The sequence below is a fragment of the Toxotes jaculatrix genome, chromosome 14 (genome assembly GCF_017976425.1).
Source record: "Toxotes jaculatrix isolate fToxJac2 chromosome 14, fToxJac2.pri, whole genome shotgun sequence".
Classification (NCBI taxonomy): domain Eukaryota; kingdom Metazoa; phylum Chordata; class Actinopteri; family Toxotidae; genus Toxotes; species Toxotes jaculatrix.
In genome coordinates this window covers 25,309,820-25,333,720 of record NC_054407.1, presented here as the reverse complement: position 1 = coordinate 25,333,720, position 23,901 = coordinate 25,309,820, and the positions used below count along the sequence as shown (strand labels likewise).

The 23,901-nt window shown below is 42.9% G+C and overlaps 2 protein-coding genes across 51 annotated transcripts; both read right to left on the bottom strand.

Annotated features, from left to right (window-relative positions):
• Nucleotides 1–1,770: 1,770 nt before the first annotated feature.
• LOC121193424 (basic salivary proline-rich protein 2-like) lies at nt 1,771–23,827 on the bottom strand. Of its 50 annotated transcripts, XM_041055727.1 has the most exons (8): nt 16,536–16,811; nt 16,220–16,364; nt 13,485–14,834; nt 13,365–13,412; nt 12,351–13,316; nt 2,995–3,108; nt 2,401–2,427; nt 1,771–2,311 (listed from the first exon to the last, which is right to left on the bottom strand). In XM_041055727.1, exons 3-8 carry the CDS (start codon nt 14,821–14,823, stop codon nt 2,202–2,204), a joined length of 2,604 nt encoding a protein of 867 aa, XP_040911661.1. In that variant the 5' UTR covers nt 14,824–14,834; nt 16,220–16,364; nt 16,536–16,811; the 3' UTR covers nt 1,771–2,201. The 50 variants fall into 50 exon arrangements, 42 of the variants coding, with proteins under 42 accessions (XP_040911661.1, XP_040911660.1, XP_040911671.1 ...); XM_041055726.1 differs by having other exon boundaries at nt 2,995–3,090; nt 12,357–12,404; nt 12,477–14,834; XM_041055737.1 differs by having other exon boundaries at nt 12,351–12,620; nt 12,861–14,834.
• Nucleotides 16,933–20,572, bottom strand: LOC121193520 (the record flags this gene model as incomplete). Its single annotated transcript, XM_041055862.1, has 4 exons — nt 16,933–17,407; nt 17,497–17,523; nt 17,642–17,923; nt 20,533–20,572. Coding segments are annotated over 4 exons (459 nt in total), but the record flags the coding sequence as incomplete, so codon positions are not given.
• Nucleotides 23,828–23,901: the final 74 nt, after the last annotated feature.

Below are 23,901 nucleotides of genomic sequence, written 5' to 3'. Positions count from 1 at the left end.
ACACAGGTCCTGTCTGTTAGCACAGCTTCCCATGATGCAGCAGGAGCCTTACCAGGTGCTTCTTGTCCTCTTGTCAGGGATGATGGGCGTGTGCCTGTGAACCTCACTGACTCAGGCCTGGGTTTTCTCAGACTGACATGACAGAAACCACAGGATGGGAAATCAGATTAGCATTAGCATTAGCATTAGCAACTTAAAGCTGTGTGTACTGCTTCACCTGTACAGGTGCTCGTGCACAAGAAAAACCAAACAGGGACCCACTCGTAGAAAACCGGCCCACAGTTCCACTCTGATCCAGGACCAGCATGAGTGCAGGGTCCATCAGCTCCATTCTCCACATCATCACATCATCTCCAGGGAAAAACAGAGTCTGAGCTGAAACAGGTGAAACAAACAGCTGTTTCTGTTTCTGCTGCTCACACAGGTTGGATTTTATTTCAGTATCCGAGCTGATATTTGACACAGCACTGACACAGAGCTTCAGAGTTCAGAGTGAATGGATCCAGTGTGTCTCGACACCAGGGGGCAGCCTCCCTCTGAGGTTTCCTGAGACTGTGTCTTACTTTTTGTCTCAGGTCTGAAACTTGTTGTTTTGAGTCTCACTGCTTTTGTTCAAGTCAAGATCAGTAAGAATCATTCATTTCAAATAAAACTCAACACAGTTTCTTCAGTCAGTGTGTGAAATGTGTGGTGATGTTCCCTCTCCCTCCTTCTCTTCATCCAAAGCTTCTTTAAAATCACTTCTGTCACAGAGACTTATGGATTTAGTGCAGGTTAATTCTTCATAATGATGTTTTCATTCGTGGAAAATCACCAGAGACACAGAATCATTGTGTTTTCATTAGTTCAGAATGAGCTCTTCATACCTACACAGGGAGCAGCTCCTCTTCCACAAAGCCCACCATGTTGCACCACCATGTTTCTACAGTAGCCCTGAATGGACAAACCAAACACTGGCTGTAGAGAGGCTCAGGAGAGGGGGATTCACCACTAGATGGCACTCAGTCTTACACACTGCTCCTTCAACCCTCCTGGAAAACATCATTTAAATGTTCTCTGAGTGTTAGTCTGACGTTGACTGTCAGCTTCTTTTTCTTTGTTCAAAAGCTAAATTAGTTTGTTTGCTTGTTGTTGTCTTTTCTTTGTGGTGGGTTATTTGTGATTAACTTGCATCTGATGACTGATGTTTCATTACCACTGCAAAAACCACTTCCTGTGCATGTTTGCACAGTGGAAACAGAAATGCATTGTTGTTCTGATCGTGTTACCTGTGACAGAAGCTGCTGCGTCTGTCGCACTGAAAACAGAGAGTTAAACAACATGTGGATGTTTGTGAAGGAGTCACCTGAGACGACGTGAGACGGCGTGAGACGACGTGAGACGACGTGAGACAGCGTGAGACAACGTGAGAAGCAGAGCAGAGGTGTTTTCTGTTGATGTGAAACTGAGCTGCTGTTGCTTTCTGTCTGATCTTTATCTGCAGCTTTGGCTTCGACTGTTGAAATGTGGTTCCAACCGATGAAACTGCTGCTCAGACACAAACCACGTCAGACCGTCAGCGAGCAGGTGGCCGTGCTGCGAGTGAATACAGGCCCATGTGGAAAAACTCAACACTGACTGTAGAAAATACCCGAGTCATTATCTGACAGTCATGACGGAGCACTAGTGTCCTGTTACTCCTGCTCATACTGAAATCCTCCCTCAGCCTATGTTCATTCAAACAAAGGTAAAAAAGGTATTTCACACATCAAAACTTTATTTACACAACACTTCAATTCACTTCAATTTTATTTAGATTTCAAAATAAAATGAATTCTTCACACATAATAATAAAATAATTTTGATAATGAAAAAAAGAGCTTTGATCCCAAATGAGTGAAATTAATCGAAAAGAGACCGAGTACAGGAAAATCATTAAATACAGAGATGAAAAATTTAAAAAAAAGAAAAGACAAAGGACTGAAACAGTCTCACGTCTGATCAACAGATCATCGTTTGACAAAAACAGAAAAATCCTTTTTTAAATGTTTGAAAAGTAAAACAACCTCTGATGAAATCAGATTCGAACAGTTTGATCTGAAGTGACCACAGCCCTCACACGATCAATCAATCAATCAATCAATCAATCAATGAGTCTGATTAGGTCCTGGTCTTACTGGTGGACCATCACTGGTTGGTGGGGCGCTGCTCTGAGCTGGCTGTTAGAAGAGCAGGGCTCTGATGGTGAGGATGGTGCTGAAGGCCAGAGCCTTGGTGAACACCACTCTGACTCCGTTCATCACCAGCAGGTAGAAGTTCAGCTTGGCTTTCTCTGCACAGGAGAGAGAGACAACAGCTGATTCCTACCCGAGTTCAACCCACCAATCGCTGATCAATCACAGAGTTTGGTGACGGACTCACCTGGACGAAGGTCGGCACAGAGGTCCACTGTTTGGTGGAAACAGAAAACACATGGGTCAGAGACACAAACACACAGAGGATCAGTCTGTGAGCACTCTGCTGAAAACCATGAGCAGAAAGCTGTGATAAATAAAGGCCATTTAAAACTTACTGCAGACTCACTGAGCGGAGTAATAATTTATCTAACCTGGACTGGCTTAATACTCTGTTTCCCATGAAGTTGGAATGAAATATATTTTCCCTCTTCCTGTGAAATGATTGTGACTGTGATTTATTATTGAAAGATAAAGTTTCTATCTTCTCAAAACTTTATTGATCCGTCTCCTCCAGTGTGATTACTGATGTGTACAAACAGGAATGAAAAGAGGAATGTGTCTGAAAACAAAATTACTCCAGCGTTATGGGCAACAGTGTGTTTTATATATACACAGCGTAATATTTCATATGTGCACATACATGTTGAATGAACAGTGATGATTTAGATCAGTGCTCACAGTCACTAATCACAGAGTAAAAACCAGAACAAGCCTACTGCTGACTCAGCAGCTGAGCTGTTTCAAACCGGGACATACAAACACATTGGCTGATTATTACCTTGATCAAGAATCTGACCATCACCTGGTTGAGGACTCTGATCATCACCTGGTGGAGGACTTTGATCATCACCTGGTTGAGGACTCTGTTCATCACCTGGTGGAGGACCCTGATCATCCTTTGGTGTGTTGTCACAGTGGAGTTCGGGGGGTCTCTGAGCCTGTGTGCCGTGCAGCTCACAGGAGTCGATCTGGTCGATCTGTTTGCTGAATCCAACGTAGAAGTACGTTTTCTGCTTCTCGAACAGAACAGCGCTGCTTGTTCTCAGAGTCACTGATCTGTTCTGCATCTTCAGAACCATTTCACCAGTCTGTGGACGGAAATAAGTAGCCAGACAGACATCTGGACCCACAGCGTCTGTCGACCCTGGAGGGCCCTGCAGAGGACTCAGGACAAACAGCGCTGGCTTCACAGGGGGCCGATCTGAAAAACCAGATCCACAGCTGGTTAGTGGACAATGGATAAAAACAGATCCAAAGATTTTATTAACACTAAGGTGGAGTCACAGCCCGACCCTGACACAGAACATTCTCAGCCTTTCAAGCATCTACAGACATCACAACATCGAGGTGCAAAGTCTGACTGACTGAGTTACTGTAAATGTCCTTGGACTCTTCACTGGTGATTGTTTTACATTTTTCTTATTGGTTGTTTCTGTATGAAAAGCATTTTTAGCTCATTGTCCAATAGATTCAACACCACTCTGACTTTATTCTAGAATCACTAAACGGTTCAGTTCAGTTTTAGAGTAAATCATAGAACGATTCCATCTGTTTCCTTGGTTTTTAATGATTCACTTGTTTAGAAAATAAATGTAAAAATCTGCATAAATAATAAACACTGTATCCTGATCTTATGTATTTTTACAAAGATTTATTGGAGTGGGATCTCTTCTGCGTGTGATTGTAAAATTCGTCTTTATGCAGACGATACTGTTTTATTCTCTGATTCGCTGCTGATTCAGTTTTATTATCTGCTGAGAAAAGTCTTTCTTACTCTCCTGTTTTCTGTCAGTTTGACTGATTAACCTGCTGCAGTTTTATTCTTTGTTAAATTTGGGACAACTTATTACTGCACTGTAACTGAAGTTACTTTTTTTTGTGTATCACTTTTGGCCTCTGCTAATGCAAAATAAAGTTTCCTGTCATTAAAATTATATTCATTAATATTAGTATTAAATTTGTTTGTTTCTCCACAGACAAATAATTTAACAACAAAGACATTTCTGAGACTATTGAAACTGGATTTAACAACCTATGTTTCATTCAACTGTTCTTAAAGTCACTCAGACACATTTAGTCACAGTTATTGTACAAATGAACTTTACCAGTATTTAGTGTTATCATTATTATTAATATTATTATCAGTCTGAATTTTAATTTCTCAGACGAACAGCGCACTAAGAAATGATGACATTTTTCAAACTGAATTTGAAACCAAATGTATTTATCTGATGCTCCATATTTAAAACCACTTAAGTTGTTCACCCCTTAAAAAACATTATTAACATTTCAGGACTTTTCAAAGTTATTAGACCGTCTAGATGAAGGATTTAGCTCCTGTGTTTAATACACCGTCAATATTATTATTATCATTAGCAGATTCTGAAGTGCACAGAGACAGTGTAACATGTCAAAGACTTAGATTGAATTTAAGACTTAATATATTTTCTTTAAACCCACATAAGTCCCTTCATTCACAAACACAAATGTTAGACTTCAGAACAGATTGAGTTTCTGTTCTGGCTTCAATAAACCAGTAAACACATTTATCATTTTTACCACCTGTTACTTTTCCTGCTTCTTTGCTTTTTCATATAAATATATTTCAACCAATGTTATTTCAGAATTTCTCATTATTATTATTTTGACAGTCTTCATTGTTCCATCACAAAGAGCACACCAAGACTTTTTAAAACCCAATTTCAGACCTAGTAGATTTTATTCGACAGTAGGAACTTAAAACCACTGAAGTATGGAAAGAAAAAATCATTCACTGAGGACTGTTTGGGGACTTGAAGACATCCTGGAGGACAGATTTAACTCCTGGCTTCAATAAATCACTACACATTTAAAACATTTACTGATTTGATGTTTTCACTTTAAGTTCTGTTTAATTCTTCATCTCTGATCAGCTTCTGCTTCACAGCCGCTCGTCGTCTAACGGCTCAACTTTAAGCTTTAAAACACAAAGAATCGAGTCCTAAACCAAACACAGCCTGTGAAAAGAATGAATTCTCGTTACGTTAAGAAGAAGAAAGTTTGACTTCTTACCTCTGGGAATCACGGTGAGTTCGATGCGTCTCCCGAATGTTAATGGATCACAGTGTTACAGCCTCATACAAAAACCTCAGAGCTGTCAATCGTCCTCAGAGCAGCTGAAAATGTTCAAAATCCACTTCCACAGACAGACACCGAGCTGTGAGACACAGAGGGACAGACACACAGAGTCTGAGGGGAGTTTTCATCCGTTACATGTCAGAAAGAGGAAGATTTCAGCAGCGCATGCAGCAGCAGAGCAGAGACATGAAGCTCAGGAAAGTCAAGAAATGGATGTTTTGATGGAGAAGAGAAGCAGCTGAGGACTCACCTGTTCCACACACTGGGTTCCTTTGCTTTCTGATGGTTCTGGATCTTTCCAGACTCAGACAGAGGCTTTAGAGGAGACGGGAGGTTTTTGTTCAGCTCTGTGTGGACTTTCACACAGCGTGGTATACCAGCCCAGCACAGTGAAAAAACCTCGTACAAAAACCACGACGACACTCTGCTGCCACCAGAACAGAAGCTACGGCACTCTGCTCACTTCATCCTCCAAAGGACAAATTTCTTCTTTCTTACATCCAAACACGTTACGTTAGCATTTTTCTCTCCTTATCACAACATTCCTAATTATTCTGTTTTCATGCAAAAACCTTTCTTTTGAATTTTGAATTCTTGTTATCATCACATAAAAACTTATCTCATTAAAGAAGCTTTTTGTTTCCAGCTTGTTTATTATTTTATCTTTATTTTTCTGTAACATGAAAGCATTGTTAAAAAAAGTTTTGTTATACTAATATATTTCATTTACAACATTCCTGTTGGAACAACATCCAATTTCTTTTCTGTCTCGTTACACAAAGAATCTGAAGAAAATGTTTTTTGTGTGTGTGTTTTGTTGTTTGGTCCTTGGAGGCCACCGTAGATGTCAATGTTATCAAATTTTAAGAAAAAACACAGCACAGTATCAGTGCTTAGTCCAGCCCTCACTCAATCAATCAACCAATCAATCAATCAATCGATCAATGAGTCTGATTAGGTCCTGGTCTTACTGGTGGACCATCACTGGTTGGTGGGGCGCTGCTCTGAGCTGGCTGTTAGAAGAGCAGGGCTCTGATGGTGAGGATGGTGCTGAAGGCCAGAGCCTTGGTGAACACCACTCTGACTCCGTTCATCACCAGCAGGTAGAAGTTCAGCTTGGCTTTCTCTGCACAGGAGAGAGAGACAGCAGCTGATTCCTACCAGAGTTCAACCCACCAATCGCTGATCAATCACAGAGTTTGGTGACGGACTCACCTGGACGAAGGTCGGCACAGAGGTCCACTGTTTGGTGGAAACAGAAAACACATGGGTCAGAGACACAAACACACAGAGGATCAGTCTGTGAGCACTCTGCTGAAAACCATGAGCAGAAAGCTGTGATAAATAAATGCCATTTAAAACTTACTGCAGACTCACTGAGCGGAGTAATAATTTATCTAACCTGGACTGGCTTAATACTCTGTTTCCCATGAAGTTGGAATGAAATATATTTTCCCTCTTCCTGTGAAATGATTGTGACTGTGATTTATTATTGATAGATAAAGTTTCTATCTTCTCAATTCAATTCAATTCAATTCAATTTTATTTATATAGCGCCTTCCACAATCAAAATTGTCTCAAAGCGCTTTACAGAGACCCAGAGCCTGACCCCAGAGCAAGCACTTAAGGCGACAGTGGCAAGGAAAACTCCCTTTTAACAGGAAGAAACCTTGAGCAGAACCTGGCTCAGATGGGGGACCCTCCTGCCGATGGCCGGGCTGGGTGAAAGGAGGAAAAGGAGGAAGATAGGACAGCTAGGAATGGAGGAGAGGGGGAGAAAGACATGCAGCATAATACAGACAATGTGGGTCAGTATTTACATTACAGTTAGTGAACAGTTATTGGATAATGTGTGCTCAGCAGATTAGAATTATGAAACAGAGCACGGAGGCAAAAAGCTGTCATGACTGGTAATTATTTACATTACAGTTTGCAAAGAATATTAATCAAATATTTATCTGTAGCAGAACGGAACATTAAACATGTTAGAAATAGATCATTGTAAACAATAAACAGCAGCAGGTGGGTGGAGCCAGGACCATAGGACAAGCAGCTCCGGAGCCAGAGGTACCTGCAGAAAGGTACAGAGAAAGAGAGACCAGAGAGAAACAAGCACAGGACTACGGGACAGAGAGGACACAGAGTTAATGACATGTAATAAAGGCTAATAAATTTGAGAGTGGGTCTGAGGAGAGAAAGAGAAAGAAGAAGAAGTGCGCAGTAAATCATGGGATGTCCCCCAGCAGCCTAGGCCTATAGCAGCATAACTAGGGGATGATTCAGTTGCCTGAGCCAGCCCTACTAAGGGCTATATCCTTAACTGTAACAGTGTCTATAGAGATAATTGTGACTAACTATAAGTTTAATAAATAACTAGGACTGTAACTACAACTAATTATAAGCTTTATCAAACAAGAAGGTTTTAAGCTTCGTTTTAAAATTAGAGAGGGTGTCTGCTTCCCGAACCCAAACTGGCAGTTGGTTCCATAGGAGAGGGGCCTGATAGCTAAAGGCTCGGCCTCCCATTCTACTTTTAGAGATTTTGGGAACCATAAGCAAACCTGCATTCTGGGAACGAAGCAATCTGTTAGGATGATATGGTACTATCAGCTCTTTGAGATATGAGGGAGCCTGGCCATTGAGGGCCTTATATGTAAGGAGAAGGATTTTAAAATCAATTCTGGATTTTACAGGAAGCCAATGAAGAGAAGTTAGTACAGGAGTAATGTGATCTCTCTTGCTAATTCCAGTCAGTACTCTCGCTGCAGCATTTTGGATCAGCTGGATGCTTTTTAGAGAGTTAACTGGACATCCTGATAATAGGGAATTACAGTAGTCCAGCCTAGAAGTAACAAAAGCATGGACTAATTTTTCAGCATCACTCTGCGACAGAATGTTCCTAATCTTACTGATATTGCGCAGGTGAAAGAAGGCGGTCCTAGAGACTTGTTTTATATGTGAGTTAAAGGACAGATCCTGATCAAAAATAACTCCAAGGTTCCTCACAGTCGTACTGGAGGCTAAATTAATGCCATCCAGAGTAACTATATGATTAGATAAACTGTTTCTGAGGTGTTTGGGACCAAACAAAATAACCTCAGTTTTGTCTGAATTCAGAAGAAGAAAGTTACAGGTCATCCAGGCCTTTATGTCTTTAAGACATGCCTGAAGTATGGTTAACTGATCTGTTTCGTCTGGTTTCATAGATAAATATAGCTGGGTATCATCCGCATAGCAATGGAAATTTATTCCATGCTTCCTGATAATATTGCCTAGGGGAAGCATGTATAAGGTGAACAGTATCGGTCCAAGCACAGAACCCTGTGGAACTCCATGACTTACTCTGGTATATATGGAGGGATCATCATTAACATGAACAAACTGGTATCTATCTGATAGATATGATTTAAACCAGCCTAGTGCTGTTCCTTTAATCCCAATAACATGTTCCAATCTATCCAATAGGATATTATGATCAATGGTGTCAAATGCAGCACTAAGATCTAGCAGGACAAGTATAGAGACGAGTCCATTATCTGATGCTATAAGAAGGTCGTTGGTAACTTTCACCAGTGCTGTCTCTGTGCTATGATGAACTCTAAATCCTGACTGAAAAACTTCAAACAAACCGTTCCTATGTAGATGGTCACACAACTGAGTTGCAACAGCCTTTTCAAGAATTTTAGAATTAAAGGGGAGATTGGATATAGGTCTATAGTTTGCCAAAATGTCAGAGTCCAGAGAAGGCTTTTTAAGTAAAGGTTTGATAACTGCAACCTTAAAAGCCTGTGGGACATATCCTGTAACCAACGAGAGATTTATCTGATCTAATATGTGAGTGCCAATCAAAGGCAACACATCTTTAAGAAGTCTGGTCGGGATAGGATCCAAAAGACATGTTGATGATTTAGATTTAGAAACTATTGAAGACAATTCAGCTAGATCTATGGGAGAGAAACAGTCTAACGACAAATCAGGACTGGCAGACATTTCTAAAGATGCTGTTCTAGACATACCTACATCATTAACAGTTGTAGGCAGGATGAGATGGATTCTGTCTCTAATGTCTACTATTTTGTTGCTAAAGAAGCTCATAAAGTCATTACTAGTGAGAGCTAGAGGGATGGATGGTACAACAGAGCTATGGCTCTTTGTCAGCCTGGCTACAGTGCTGAAAAGAAACCTAGGGTTGTTCTTGTTTTCCTCTATTAATGATGAGTAATAGGCAGTTCTTGCCTTACGAAGGGCTTTTTTATACGTTATAAAGCTGTCTTTCCAGGCTAGGCGGAATTCCTCTAAATTAGTGGATAACCATTTCCTTTCCAGCTTTCGTGATATCTGCTTTAAAGTACGTATTTGTGAATTGTACCATGGAGCTAGCTTCCTCTGATTACTGCCCTTTTTTTTCAAAGGGGCAACAGAGTCAAGGGTTGAACGCAATGAAGCAGCAGTATTATCAACTAGATAGTCTATATCTGCTGGAGTAACGTTTAGGCCATTGCCCTCTGTAAGACTGGCACATGGCAGCGGAGATAATAAAGATGGAATAGCTTCCTTATATTTGATAACAGCATTATCAGACAGAAATCTACAGTAGTTAATTTTTTTCTCAGATGCTGTGCAGTTCATTATTGTAAATTCAAATGTTACTAAAGAATGATCAGATAAAACAGGGTTCTGAGGGAATACTGTCAAATATTCAGCTTCTATGCCATAGGTTAGTACAAGATCAAGGGTGTGATTAAAACAGTGAGTTGGTTTGTTAACATTTTGTAAAAAGCCAATTGAGTCTAATACTGAATAGAAAGCAGTCTTAAGGCTGTCATTGTGGGTATCGACATGAATATTAAAGTCGCCCACTATAATTACTCTATCCGTACTAAGCACTAAATCAGATAAAAATTCAGTGAATTCAGACAAAAACTCTGAGTAAGCAGCAGGTGGACGATACACCACAGCAAATAGTACTGGTTTTTCTGTCTTCCAATTTGGATGTGAGAGGCTGAGGATAAGGCTTTCAAATGTACTATATTTCGGCTTAGGTCTAGGATTAATTAATAAACTTGAGTGGTAGATTGCTGCCACTCCTCCTCCTCGGCCTGTGCCTCGAGGAATGTGATAATTAATATGACTAGCAGGGGTTGACTCATTTAGACTGACATACTCTTCCTCCTGCAGCCAGGTCTCAGTCAGACAGAATAAATCAATCTGCTGATCCATTATCAAATCATTCACTAACAGAGATTTAGACAAGAGAGATCTAATGTTTAATAGCCCACATCTGATTGTGGTGTTTTTAGGTTCAGATGCTTTTGTAGTATAAATTTTTTTGAGGTTTTTATGAGTAACACCTCTTGCATTTTTTAATTTATGCACTTTTTGTTGACGGGGAGCAGACACAGTCTCTATAGGATAAAGGGAATCGTTAGAATGGTAGGAATAATAAGAATCATGAGAATCATGGGTGGGTGACAGCTCTAGAGAAACTGCAGAGAAGCGTGTAGGACTGCAACTCTGCATCCTGGTCTCAACTCTGGGTTGTCATGACTTTGGTTTTCTAATGAAATCTGTCATATTTCTAGATATGAGAGCTGCACCATCCAAAGTTGGATGGATGCCGTCTCTCCTAACCAGACCAGGTTTTCCCCAAAAAGTTTTCCAGTTATCAATGAAGGCCACGTCGTTTGCTGGACACCACCTAGACAGCCAGCGACGGAATGAAGACATACGGCTAAACATGTCATCACTGGTCAAATCGGGCAGGGGTCCAGAGAACACTACAGAGTCCGACATTGTTTTGGCAAAGTTACACACCGACTCCACATTAATTTTAGTGACCTCCGATTGGCGTAATCGGGTGTCATTACCGCCGACGTGAATAACGATCTTACCAAATCTACGTTTATCCTTAGCCAGCAGTTTTAAATATGATTCAACATCGCCCGCTCTGGCCCCAGGGATGCATTTAACTATGGTCGCTGGAGTCTCTAACTTCACATTTCGCAAAATGGAGCTGCCAATAACCAGAGTTTTTTCCTCAGCGGGTGTGTCGCTGATTGGGGAAAATCTGTTTGAAACATGAAGCGGTTGATGGTGAACCACGGGCCGTTGTTTCATGCTATGTTTCCTTCGGACTGCCACCCAGCCGCCCTGGCTTCCCGGCTGCTCGGGAGCTGCCGGGGAACGGCTGACAGGAGCTAACGTAGGACGGCTAGCTGTAGCTAATTTAGGCTGGTCCGCATCAGCTACAGGGGGCTGACTAGCTAGCGCTGCTGCGGGGCGATTATCTATGGTGCGGAGCCGAGCCTCTACTTCCCTAAGTCTCGCCTCCAATGCTACAAAAATGCTACATTTATTACACATACCATTATCGCTAAAGGAGGCAGAGGAGTAACTAAACATCTCACACACCGTGCAAGAGAGAGGAGAGACAGCAGGAGAGACAGCAGGAGAGAGAGAAGCCATTGCTAACAGCTAAGCTAGCGGACCAGAGTTAGAGTGATTAGAGTGTAGTGTTAGGTTCCGAGGGACACGTGCACCACAGATGTTTAACTAAAGCAATATACGTGTACAGGAATTCAGAGATTGACCACAGAACACGGCAAAGTTAGAGTTGATTAATAAGCTAGGATAACACTCGTAACACCACAGTGCAGAAGCAGCAAACAGGAAGTGACACAATACGTTACCACCTGGTCGGGGACTCTCAAAACTTTATTGATCCGTCTCCTCCAGTGTGATTACTGATGTGTACAAACAGGAATGAAAAGAGGAATGTGTCTGAAAACAAAATTACTCCAGCGTTATGGGCAACAGTGTGTTTTATATATACACAGCGTAATATTTCATATGTGCACATACATGTTGAATGAACAGTGATGATTTAGATCAGTGCTCACAGTCACTAATCACAGAGTAAAAACCAGAACAAGCCTACTGCTGACTCAGCAGCTGAGCTGTTTCAAACCGGGACATACAAACACATTGGCTGATTATTACCTTGATCAAGAATCTGACCATCACCTGGTGGAGGACCCTGATCATCGCCTGGTTGAGGACTCTGGCCATCACCTGGTGGAGGACTCTGACCATCACCTGGTGGAGGACCCTGACCATCACCTGGTTGAGGACTCTGACCATCACCTGGTGGAGGACTCTGACCATCACCTGGTGGAGGACCCTGTTCATCGCCTGGTTGAGGACTCTGGCCATCACCTGGTGGAGGACTCTGACCATCACCTGGTGGAGGACCCTGACCATCACCTGGTTGAGGACTCTGACCATCACCTGGTGGAGGACTCTGACCATCACGTGGGGGAGGACTCTGTTCATCAACTGGTGGAGGACTCTGACCATCATCTAGTCGAGGACCCTGACCATCACCTGGTTGAGGACTCTGACCATCACCTAGTGGAGGACTCTGACCATCACCTGGTGGATGACTCTGACCATCACCTGGTGGAGGACTCTGTTCATCACCTGGTCGAGGACTCTGACCACCACCTGGTCGAGGACCCTGACCATCACCTGGTGGAGGACTCTGACCATCACCTGGTGGAGGACTCTGACCATCACCTGGTCGAGGACTCTGTTCATCACCTGGTCGAGGACCCTGACCATCACCTGGTCGGGGACTCTGACCATCACCTGGTCGGGGACTCTGTTCACCACCTGGTCGGGGACTCTGACCACCACCTGGTGGGGGACTTTGACCACCATCTGGTCGAGGACTCTGACCATCACCTGGTCGAGGACTCTGTTCCTCACCTGGTCGAGGACTCTGTCCACCACCTGGTCGAGGACTCTGACCATCACCTGGTGGAGGACTCTGACCACCACCTCGTGGGGGACTCTGACCACCACCTGGTCGAGGACCCTGACCATCACCTGGTCGAGGACTCTGACCATCACCTGGTCGGGGACTCTGTTCACCACCTGGTCGGGGACTCTGACCACCACCTGGTCGGGGACTCTGACCACCACCTGGTCGGGGACTCTGTTCCTCACCTGGTCGAGGACTCTGTCCACCACCTGGTCGAGGACTCTGACCACCACCTGGTCGAGGACTCTGACCATCACCTGGTGGGGGACTCTGACCACCACCTGGTGGGGGACTCTGACCACCACCTGACCGAGGACTCTGTTCCTCACCTGGTCGAGGACTCTGACCACCACCTGGTCGAGGACTTTGACCACCACCTGGTCGGGGACTCTGACCACCACCTGGTGGGGGACTTTGACCACCACCTGGTGGGGGACTTTGACCACCACGTGGTCGAGGACTCTGACCATCACCTGGTCGAGGACTCTGTTCCTCACCTGGTCGAGGACTCTGTCCACCACCTGGTCGAGGACTCTGACCATCACCTGGTGGAGGACTCTGACCACCACCTGGTGGGGGACTCTGACCACCACCTGGTCGGGGACCCTGACCATCACCTGGTCGAGGACTCTGACCATCACCTGGTCGGGGACTCTGTTCACCACCTGGTCGGGGACTCTGACCACCACCTGGTGGGGGACTTTGACCACCACCTGGTCGAGGACTCTGACCATCACCTGGTCGAGGACTCTGTTCCTCACCTGGTCGAGGACTCTGACCACCACCTGGTGGGGGACTCTGACCACCACCTGGTCGAGGACTCTGACCACCACCTGGTGGAGGACTCTGTTCCTCACCTGGTCGAGGACTCTGACCACCACCTGGTCGAGGACTCTGACCACGACCTGGTCGAGGACTCTGATCACCACCTGGTCGAGGACTCTGACCACCACCTGGTGGAGGACTCTGACCACCACCTGGTGGGGGACTCTGACCACCACCTGGTCGAGGACTCTGACCACCACCTGACCGAGGACTCTGTTCCTCACCTGGTCGAGGACTCTGACCACCACCTGGTCGAGGACTCTGACCACGACCTGGTCGAGGACTCTGACCACCACCTGGTCGAGGACTCTGACCACCACCTGGTGGGGGACTTTGACCACCACCTGGTCGAGGACTCTGACCATCACCTGGTCGAGGACTCTGTCCACCACCTGGTCGAGGACTCTGACCACCACCTGGTCGAGGACTCTGACCACCACCTGGTGGGGGACTCTGACCACCACCTGGTCGAGGACTCTGACCACCACCTGGTCGAGGACTCTGACCATCACCTGGTTGAGGACTCTGATCATCACCTGCTGGAGGACCCTGATCATCCTTTGGTGTGTTGTCACAGTGGAGTTCGGGGGGTCTCTGAGCCTGTATGCCATGCAGCTCACAGGAGTCGATCTGGCTGCTGAATCCAACGTAGAAGTATGTTTTCTGCTCCGGAGACAAAACAGCGCTGCTTGTTCTCAGAGACATTAATCTGTTCTGCATCCTCAGATTCATTTTACCAGTCTGTGGACGGAAATCAGTAGCCAGACAGACATCTGGACCCACAGTGTTTGTCAACCCTGGAGGGCCCTGCAGAGGACTCAGGACAAACAGCGCCGGCTCCATAAAGGACTGATCTGAAAAACCAGATCCACAGCTGGTTAGTGGACAATGAATAAAAACAGATCCAAAGATTTTAATAACACTAAGTTGGAGTCACAGCCCGACCCTGACACAGAACATTCTCAGCCTTTCAAGCATCTACAGACATCACAACATCGAGGTGCAAAGTCTGACTGACTGAGTTACTGTAAATGTCCTTGGACTCTTCAATGGTGATTGTTTTACATTTTTCTTATTGGTTGTTTCTGTATGAAAAGCATTTTTAGCTCATTGTCCAATAGATTCAACACCACTCTGACTTTATTCTAGAATCACTAAACGGTTCAGTTCAGTTTTAGAGTAAATCATAGAACGATTCCATCTGTTTCCTTGGTCTTTAATGATTCACTTGTTTAGAAAATAAATATAAAAATCTGCATAAATAATAAACACTGCATCCTGATCTTATGTATTTTTACAAAGATTTATTGGAGTGGGATCTCTTCTGCGTGTGATTGTAAAATTCGTCTTTATGCAGACGATACTGTTTTATTCTCTGATTCGCTGCTGATTCAGTTTTATTATCTGCTGAGAAATGATCAGTCTTTCTTACTCTCCTGTTTTCTGTCAGTTTGACTGATTAACCTGCTGCAGTTTTATTCTTTGTTAAATTTGGGACAACTTATTACTGCACTGTAACTGAAGCTACTTTTTTTGTGTATCACTTTTGGCCTCTGCTAATACAAAATAAAGTTTCCTGTCATTAAAATTATATTCATTAATATTAGTATTAAATTTGTTTGTTTCTCCACAGACAAATAATTTAACAACAAAGACATTTCTGAGACTATTGAATCTGAATTTAACAACCTATGTTTCATCCGACTGTTCTTAAAGTCACTCAGACACATTTAGTCACAGTTATTGTACAAATGAACTTTACCAGTATTTAGTGTTATCATTATTATTAATATTATTATCAGTCTGAATTTTAATTTCTCAGACGAACAGCGCACTAAGAAATGATGACATTTTTCAAACTGAATTTGAAACCAAATGTATTTATCTGATGCTCCATATTTAAAACCACTTAAGTTGTTCACCCATTAAAAAACATTATTAACATTTCAGGACTTTTCAAAGTTATTAGACCGTCTAGATGAAGGATTTAGCTCCTGTGTTTAATACATCGTCAATATTATTATTATCATTAGCAGATTCTGAAGTGCACAGAGACAGTGTAACATGTCAAAGACTTAGATTGAATTTAAGACTTGATATATTTTCTTTAAACCCACATAAGTCCCTTCATTCACAAACACAAATGTTAGACTTCAGAACAGATTTAATTCTAACCCAAACAGCCTGTGAAAAGAATGAATTCTCGTTACGTTAAGAAGAAGAAAGTTTGACTTCTTACCTTCAGGAGTCACGGTGAGTTTGATGGGATCCCCGAATATTAATGGACCACAGTGTTACAGCCTCATACAAAAACCTCAGAGCTGTCAATGGTCCTCAGAGCAGCTGAAAATGTTCAAAATCCACTTCCACAGACAGACACCGAGCTGTGAGACACAGAGGGACAGACACACAGAGTCTGAGGGGAGTTTTCAGCCGTTACATGTGAGAAAGAGGAAGATTTCAGCAGCGCATGCAGCAGCAGAGCAGAGACATGAAGCTCAGGAAAGTCAAGAAATGGATGTTTTGATGGAGAAGAGAAGCAGCTGAGGACTCACCTGTTCCACACACTGGGTTCCTTTGCTTTCTGATGGTTCTGGATCTTTCCAGACTCAGACAGAGGCTTTAGAGGAGACGGGAGGTTTTTGTTCAGCTCTGTGTGGACTTTCACACAGCGTGGTATACCAGCCCAGCACAGTGAAAAAACCTCGTACAAAAACCACGACGACACTCTGCTGCCACCAGAACAGAAGCTACGGCGCTCTGCTCACTTCATCCTCCAAAGGACAAATTTCTTCTTTCTTACATCCAAACACGTTACGTTAGCATTTTTCTCTCCTTATCACAACATTCCTAATTATTCTGTTTTCATGCAAAAACCTTTCTTTTGAATTTTGAATTCTTGTTATCATCACGTAAAAACTTATCTCATTAAAGAAGCTTTTTGTTTCCATCTTATTATTTTATCTTTATTTTTCTGTAACATGAAAGCATTGTTAAAAAAAGTTTTGTTATACTAATATATTTCATTTACAACATTCCTGTTGGAACAACATCCAATTTCTTTTCTGTCTCGTTACACAAAGAATCTGAAGAAAATGTTTTTTGTGTGTGTGTTTTGTTGTTTGGTCCTTGGAGGCCACCGTAGATGTCAATGTTATCAAATTTTAAGAAAAAACACAGCACAGTATCAGTGCTTAGTCCAGCCCTCACTCAATCAATCAACCAATCAATCAATCAATCGATCAATGAGTCTGATTAGGTCCTGGTCTTACTGGTGGACCATCACTGGTTGGTGGGGCGCTGCTCTGAGCTGGCTGTTAGAAGAGCAGGGCTCTGATGGTGAGGATGGTGCTGAAGGCCAGAGCCTTGGTGAACACCACTCTGACTCCATTCATCACCAGCAGGTAGAAGTTCAGCTTGGCTTTCTCTGCACAGGAGAGAGAGACAGCAGCTGATTCCTACCAGAGTTCAACCCATCAATCACTGATCAATCACAGAGTTTGGTGACGGACTCACCTGGACGAAGGTCGGCACAGAGGTCCACTGTTTGGTGGAAACAGAAAACACATGGGTCAGAGACACAAACACACAGAGGATCAGTCTGAGTTTGACAGATTGTTTCCTGCTCATGTGAGGAATGCTGAGACTCTGGGTTTCGTACTGTTCTTGTTGTTCGTGAAAGCCTTGTGCATCTCACAGGAGTAGATGGTCTCATTGCTGAATCCAGCGTAGAAGTAGGTGTTCAGGTTCCTGGACAGAGCCGCGCTGCTGGTGTTCAGAGATTCTGAACCATTCTGCACATTCAGAATCATTTCGCTTGCCTGTGGACGGAAACCAGTGGCCAGACAGACATCTGGACCCAGCGTGCCCGGCGCCTTCCCCACCCACCCATCAGGCTGCAGAGGACTCAGGATAAACAGCCTCGGATCCACAGGGGACGGATCTGAAAACCCAGATCCACGGCTGGTTAGTGGACAGGTGGAGTCACAGCACAGAGTCACAGCTGAGCCCTGAAAACCTCGTTTACCCTGCAGGGTTCAGCTGATCAACACGAACACGAAGCACCGAAAACACGACGGCAGCAAACATCACTCAGCACATTTACTCCAGTCCCTCACTGGAGACACTTTACACATCTGTACACGTGTGACAGCTGCGTGATCAGCATGTTCAACATGTTATTACACATGAAACGAGCCAAAGGTTCGAACAGCAGAGCTGAAACAGGGTTTGCAGGGATCCAGTGTGTTTGGTTTTTTCTTTAGTTTTTATTTAGTCTTTATTATTACGATTTTTATTTTATTTTTTTTTTTACCTTCACTCTCCTGATCCCAGGAAACGCTCTGGTTTTGTCTGTCAGTTGTTTGTACAGCAGACTGACAATAAAGCTTGATTTGATTTGAAACAAAGCAGAAGTGTTGAAGCATCAGGTTTAACACACATATGACCTGTAACACAAAACCCTGCCGTCAGCCTGTGCTGCTGCGTTACTGTCAGCCACAGAGACGACCCCATGAAGTGTGTGTGTGTACACTGTATGTACGCACACACTGTGTAGCATTCCACACTGATTCTTATTGTTATATTAGTATCACAGCTTAGTGTCATATGTTTTTGATATTTATCATATTGATTGTTGTTATTAGTTATTTTTACAAAGACTTGTGATTTTTTCCGAGACGTTTGAATTGAAAGAAGTCTGTGATGTTTGAAGCGTGTTCGTTTCCTTCAGCCTGTGAATGTCTCACGGGCGGTTTCAGCGTGTGTGGAAACACTTTGCTGTGTCAGAGATTCAGTGCCAATAAAGTTTATTATAAATATTAGTTGATGAGTTTTGTGTGACTTCTCATCAGAGAAACAACAAACCTAATATTTTTTATTTGATCACATTGAAAACGGAGGCGACAGGTTTCAGTTCAACTCATGTTTCTTTACTTTATCATGATTCAATGTTTTATTATTAGTCCGAATTTTTATTTCTCAGCAGGAGATCAACACAAAAACACCACACCTCAAAGGTCTTTGAATTAAAACCAGTTCAGACCAGTTCAGACTAGTTCAGTCCAGACCAGGACAGACTCAGTTCATGAATCATGTTTCATGTTTTTCTCCTCTGTAACATCTGTGAGCTCTCAGCCTGTAATTCTTCCTCCGATGAATTTATCATTCATCAAAATCTCATTTTTCTTACACACACAAAAAACAATTGTAACGTCTGTAAACGTAAAAACGTCCTCAGGATTTTTGGAAACAGATTTAAATGAATCACTTTTCAAACTCAAACATTTGATTGTTTCAGGTTTTCACTTTTCTCTCTGACGCGTTTTAACGTCTGGAATCAGGTTTTGGTTCATGTCTTTTTACATATGAGGCGTCAAGAGCTGCATCTCATCTCAGCGACTTCTTACTGTCAACATGGCTGCTCATTATTCTCATTATTCTCATTACTCTCAGGGTCAGTGCTCGAACCAGCGCTGCAGTTTCAGGACTTTGTCTGTGTGAATACAGACGTCTGCTTCACAGCCGCTCGTCGTTCGACTGTTCTTAAAGTCACTCAGACACATTTAGTCACAGTTATTGTACAAATGAACTTTACCAGTATTTAGTGTTATCATTATTATTATTATTAATATTATTATCAGTCTGAATTTTAATTTCTCAGACGAACAGCGCACTAAGAAATGATGACATTTTTCAAACTGAATTTGAAACCAAATGTATTTATCTGATGCTCCATATTTAAAACCACTTAAGTTGTTAACCCCTTAAAAAACATTATTAACATTTCAGGACTTTTCAAAGTTATTAGACCGTCTAGATGAAGGATTTAGCTCCTGTGTTTAATACACCGTCAATATTATTATTATCATTAGCAGATTCTGAAGTGCACAGAGACAGTGTAACATGTCAAAGACTTAGATTGAATTTAAGACTTAATATATTTTCTTTAAACCCACATAAGTCCCTTCATTCACAAACACAAATGTTAGACTTCAGAACAGATTGAGTTTCTGTTCTGGCTTCAATAAACCAGTAAACACATTTATCATTTTTACCACCTGTTACTTTTCCTGCTTCTTTGCTTTTTCATATAAATATATTTCAACCAATGTTATTTCAGAATTTCTCATTATTATTATTATTTTGACAGTTTTCATTGTTCTGTCACAAAGAGCACACCAAGACTTTTTAAAACCCAATTTCAGACCTAGTAGATTTTATTCGACAGTAGGAACTTAAAACCACTGAAGTATGGAAAGAAAAAATCATTCACTGAGGACTGTTTGGGGACTTGAAGACATCCTGGAGGACAGATTTAACTCCTAGCTTCAATAAATCACTACGCATTTTAAAACATTTACTGATTTGATGTTTTCACTTTAAGTTCTGTTTAATTCTTCATCTCTGATCAGCTTCTGCTTCACAGCCGCTCGTCGTCTAACGGCTCAACTTTAAGCTTTAAAACACAAAGAATCGAGTCCTAAACCAAACACAGCCTGTGAAAAGAATGAATTCTCGTTACGTTAAGAAGAAGAAAGTTTGACTTCTTACCTTCAGGAATCACGGTGAGTTTGATGGGATCCCCGAATATTAATGGATCACAGTGTTACAGCCTCATACAAAAACCTCAGAGCTGTCAATCGTCCTCAGAGCAGCTGAAAATGTTCAAAATCCACTTCCACAGACAGACACCGAGCTGTGAGACACAGAGGGACAGACACACAGAGTCTGAGGGGAGTTTTCATCCGTTACATGTGAGAAAGAGGAAGATTTCAGCAGCACATGCAGCAGCAGAGCAGAGACATGAAGCTCAGGAAAGTCAAGAAATGGATGTTTTGATGGAGAAGAGAAGCAGCTGAGGACTCACCTGTTCCACACACTGGGTTCCTTTGCTTTCTGATGGTTCTGGATCTTTCCAGACTCAGACAGAGGCTTTAGAGGAGACGGGAGGTTTTTGTTCAGCTCTGTGTGGACTTTCACACAGCGTGGTATCCACCCCAGCACAGTGAAAAAACCTCGTACAAAAACCACGACGACACTCTGCTGCCACCAGAACAGAAGCTACGGCACTCTGCTCACTTCATCCTCTCAAAACCAGATTTTTCTCACATTAAATCATTTTCATGTTGGAATTTGAGAGTTACCACATAACTTTCTAACCTCATTAAAACTGATTTCATGTTACAGCTTCATCTTCATAAGAAGAAACTCTGTTATCACATGATGCCACATTAGAAGGAGAAAACGATTGTTTAGAGCTGCTCTGGTTTTCTCTTATTTTATCCCTCCAATCACAAAAATACATTTTACCATTTTTGTTAAGTATAGATACATATATGCAAACAGACAATGAACAAGCTAACCCTGTACTACAGGTTACTTATACATTATAAGGTACAACAACAACAACAGGCACATTCAATTGGGCAGTACTGTCAAATATTCAGCTTCTATGCCATAGGTCAGTACAAGATCAAGGCTGTGATTAAAACAGTGAGTTGGTTTGTTAACATTTTGTAAAAAGCCAATTGAGTCTAATACTGAATAGAAAGCAGTCTTAAGGCTGTCATTGTGGGTATCGACATGAATATTAAAGTCGCCCACTATAATTGCTTTATCCGTACTAAGCAGGTGGACGATACACCACAGCAAATAGTACTGGTTTTTCTGTCTTCCAGTTTGGATGTGAGAGGCTGAGGATAAGGCTTTCAAATGTGCTATATTTCGGCTTAGGTCTAGGATTAATTAGTAAACTTGAGTGGTAGATTGCTGCCACTCCTCCTCCTCGGCCTGTGCCTCGAGGAATGTGATCATTAATATGACTAGCAGGGGTCGACTCATTTAGACTGACATACTCTTCCTCCTGCAGCCAGGTCTCAGTCAGACAGAATAAATCAATCTGCTGATCCATTATCAAATCATTCACTAACAGAGATTTAGACGAGAGATCTAATGTTTAATAGCCCACATCTGATTGTGGTGTTTTTAGGTTCAGATACTTTAATAGTATTAATTTTTTTGAGGTTTTTATGAATAACACCTTGCATTTTTTGGTTTATACACTTTTTGGGTGACAGCTCCGGAGAAACTGCAGAGAAGCGTGTAGGACTGCAGCTCTGCCTCCTGGTCTCATGACTTTGGTTTTCTAATGAAATCTGTCATATTTCGAGATATGAGAGCTGCACCATCCAAAGTGGGATGGATGCCGTCTCTCCTCATCAGACCAGGTTTTCCCCAAAAAGTTTTCCAGTTGTCAGTGAAGGCCACGTCGTTTGCTGGACACCACCTAGACAGCCAGCGACGGAGTGATGTCATGCAGCTAAACACATCATCACTGGTCAAATCGGGCAGGGGTCCAGAGAACACCACGGAGTCCGACATTGTTTTGGCGTAGTTAGCCCAGAACTCTTCCCTTTCCCAAGCATTCCTAATTTTGGTGCTCGACTGATTATTTAGTGCCAGAATGAAGTCATGTACTTTGGAAATGATTCCTGTCTGATGTGGAGACGGGAAATTAGGGAAACACTTAGAATGAAAATTACAAATTTGAAAATAGTGAAAGAACTGAGTAACAGGGAGGTAAAACTATCAAACACACCACCTACACATACAGTTATGAACTGTTTAACACTGAAAATTAAAACACCACCTAAACTGATACCAGATCTGAAGTGTGTTAAGAACCACGAGATTATCAGTGTATGTAGAAAGTTTGGTGGGTAAAGAGGAATAAAGTAAAGAAACTGGTTCTGGTCCTGTTCAGAGTCTCTGAGCACCGGGTTCAGGTCAGGGAAGGATCCTGGTCTGGTTTACAGAGAACGTTCAGCCTGTTTATTTACACTGAGCCTGAAGCTGCATCTCTCCTGAACCTCAGCCACAGAGCTCTGGTTCAACCACAGCTCATAAACCTTGGCAGCCTGTTGGTGGAGGTGGATTCTGGCTCCAGCGGAATCCGTCTTCTCAAAGCTCTCAGCAAGAAAACGAAAATCAAACTGTTTCCTTTAAACCTGAGAAAGTTTCCAGTGTCTGTTCAAAGGGAAAAGTCCTGAGCTAAACCTCCTGAGTGGAACCTGGCAGTCTGCAGAACTTTGTGAATGGTTTGGGGAACTTTCTCTGGGTCTCGGGTCTGTGTCAGCTTGTTCTCCAGCAGGCGTCTGTGGAACTGGAAAAGTTCCCGACGTCTCTGGTTCTGTTTGGGGGTTGAGGGGGGCGGGCGTGGGGGGGGTTGGGGGGTAAAAGGTTTGGTCAAAACTTTCCAGGTGAAGAACAGTAAACGTGTGAAGTTTGCTGAGACGTGAGGCTCCGACCCTGGACCCAGCTGTTCTCTAAGAGAAGAATCTGGATCTGGTTCCAGTGAAACCTGGTAAACGTGTGAGCTGCTGTGCTCTGAGCAGGATCTGGGGACCTTTCCTCTGAGGTCAGGACCCTCAGACCGGACTCAGCTGCTCTCTGTGAGGACGTCTTAGACCCGGAGAACGTCTGACAGGTTTTTGTCGAGGCGTCAGGTTGACTTCACCCTCCGTGGTACGTATCCACTGTGAAAAACAGTCGTACAAAAACTGTTGAACTGTTTCTCTATGGCAGACAGCGAGCGGCAGCTGAACGCGGCTTGAGGGTTTTTCCCATCAACCCCTGTGGCTGCTTTGAAGAGAGGAGGGGTCTTATCTGATGGGATTCAACACTCGCGAGCTGCAGAAGAAGCCACGAGTGTCGTCTGTGACATTTAAAGACACAGGGACAAATCTGATGAGGGTCATGTGACCTGATCAGGTGACCTGATGACATCAGAGAGGTCACTGATCATTAATTGCTGCTGCTCTCATTTAATAAAAGATTTAACTTGAATTTTAAAAGCAGCTTTTTATATGATCAGCAGTGAACCTGCCAGACTCACAGCAGAGTCCCACTCTGAGTCCAAGT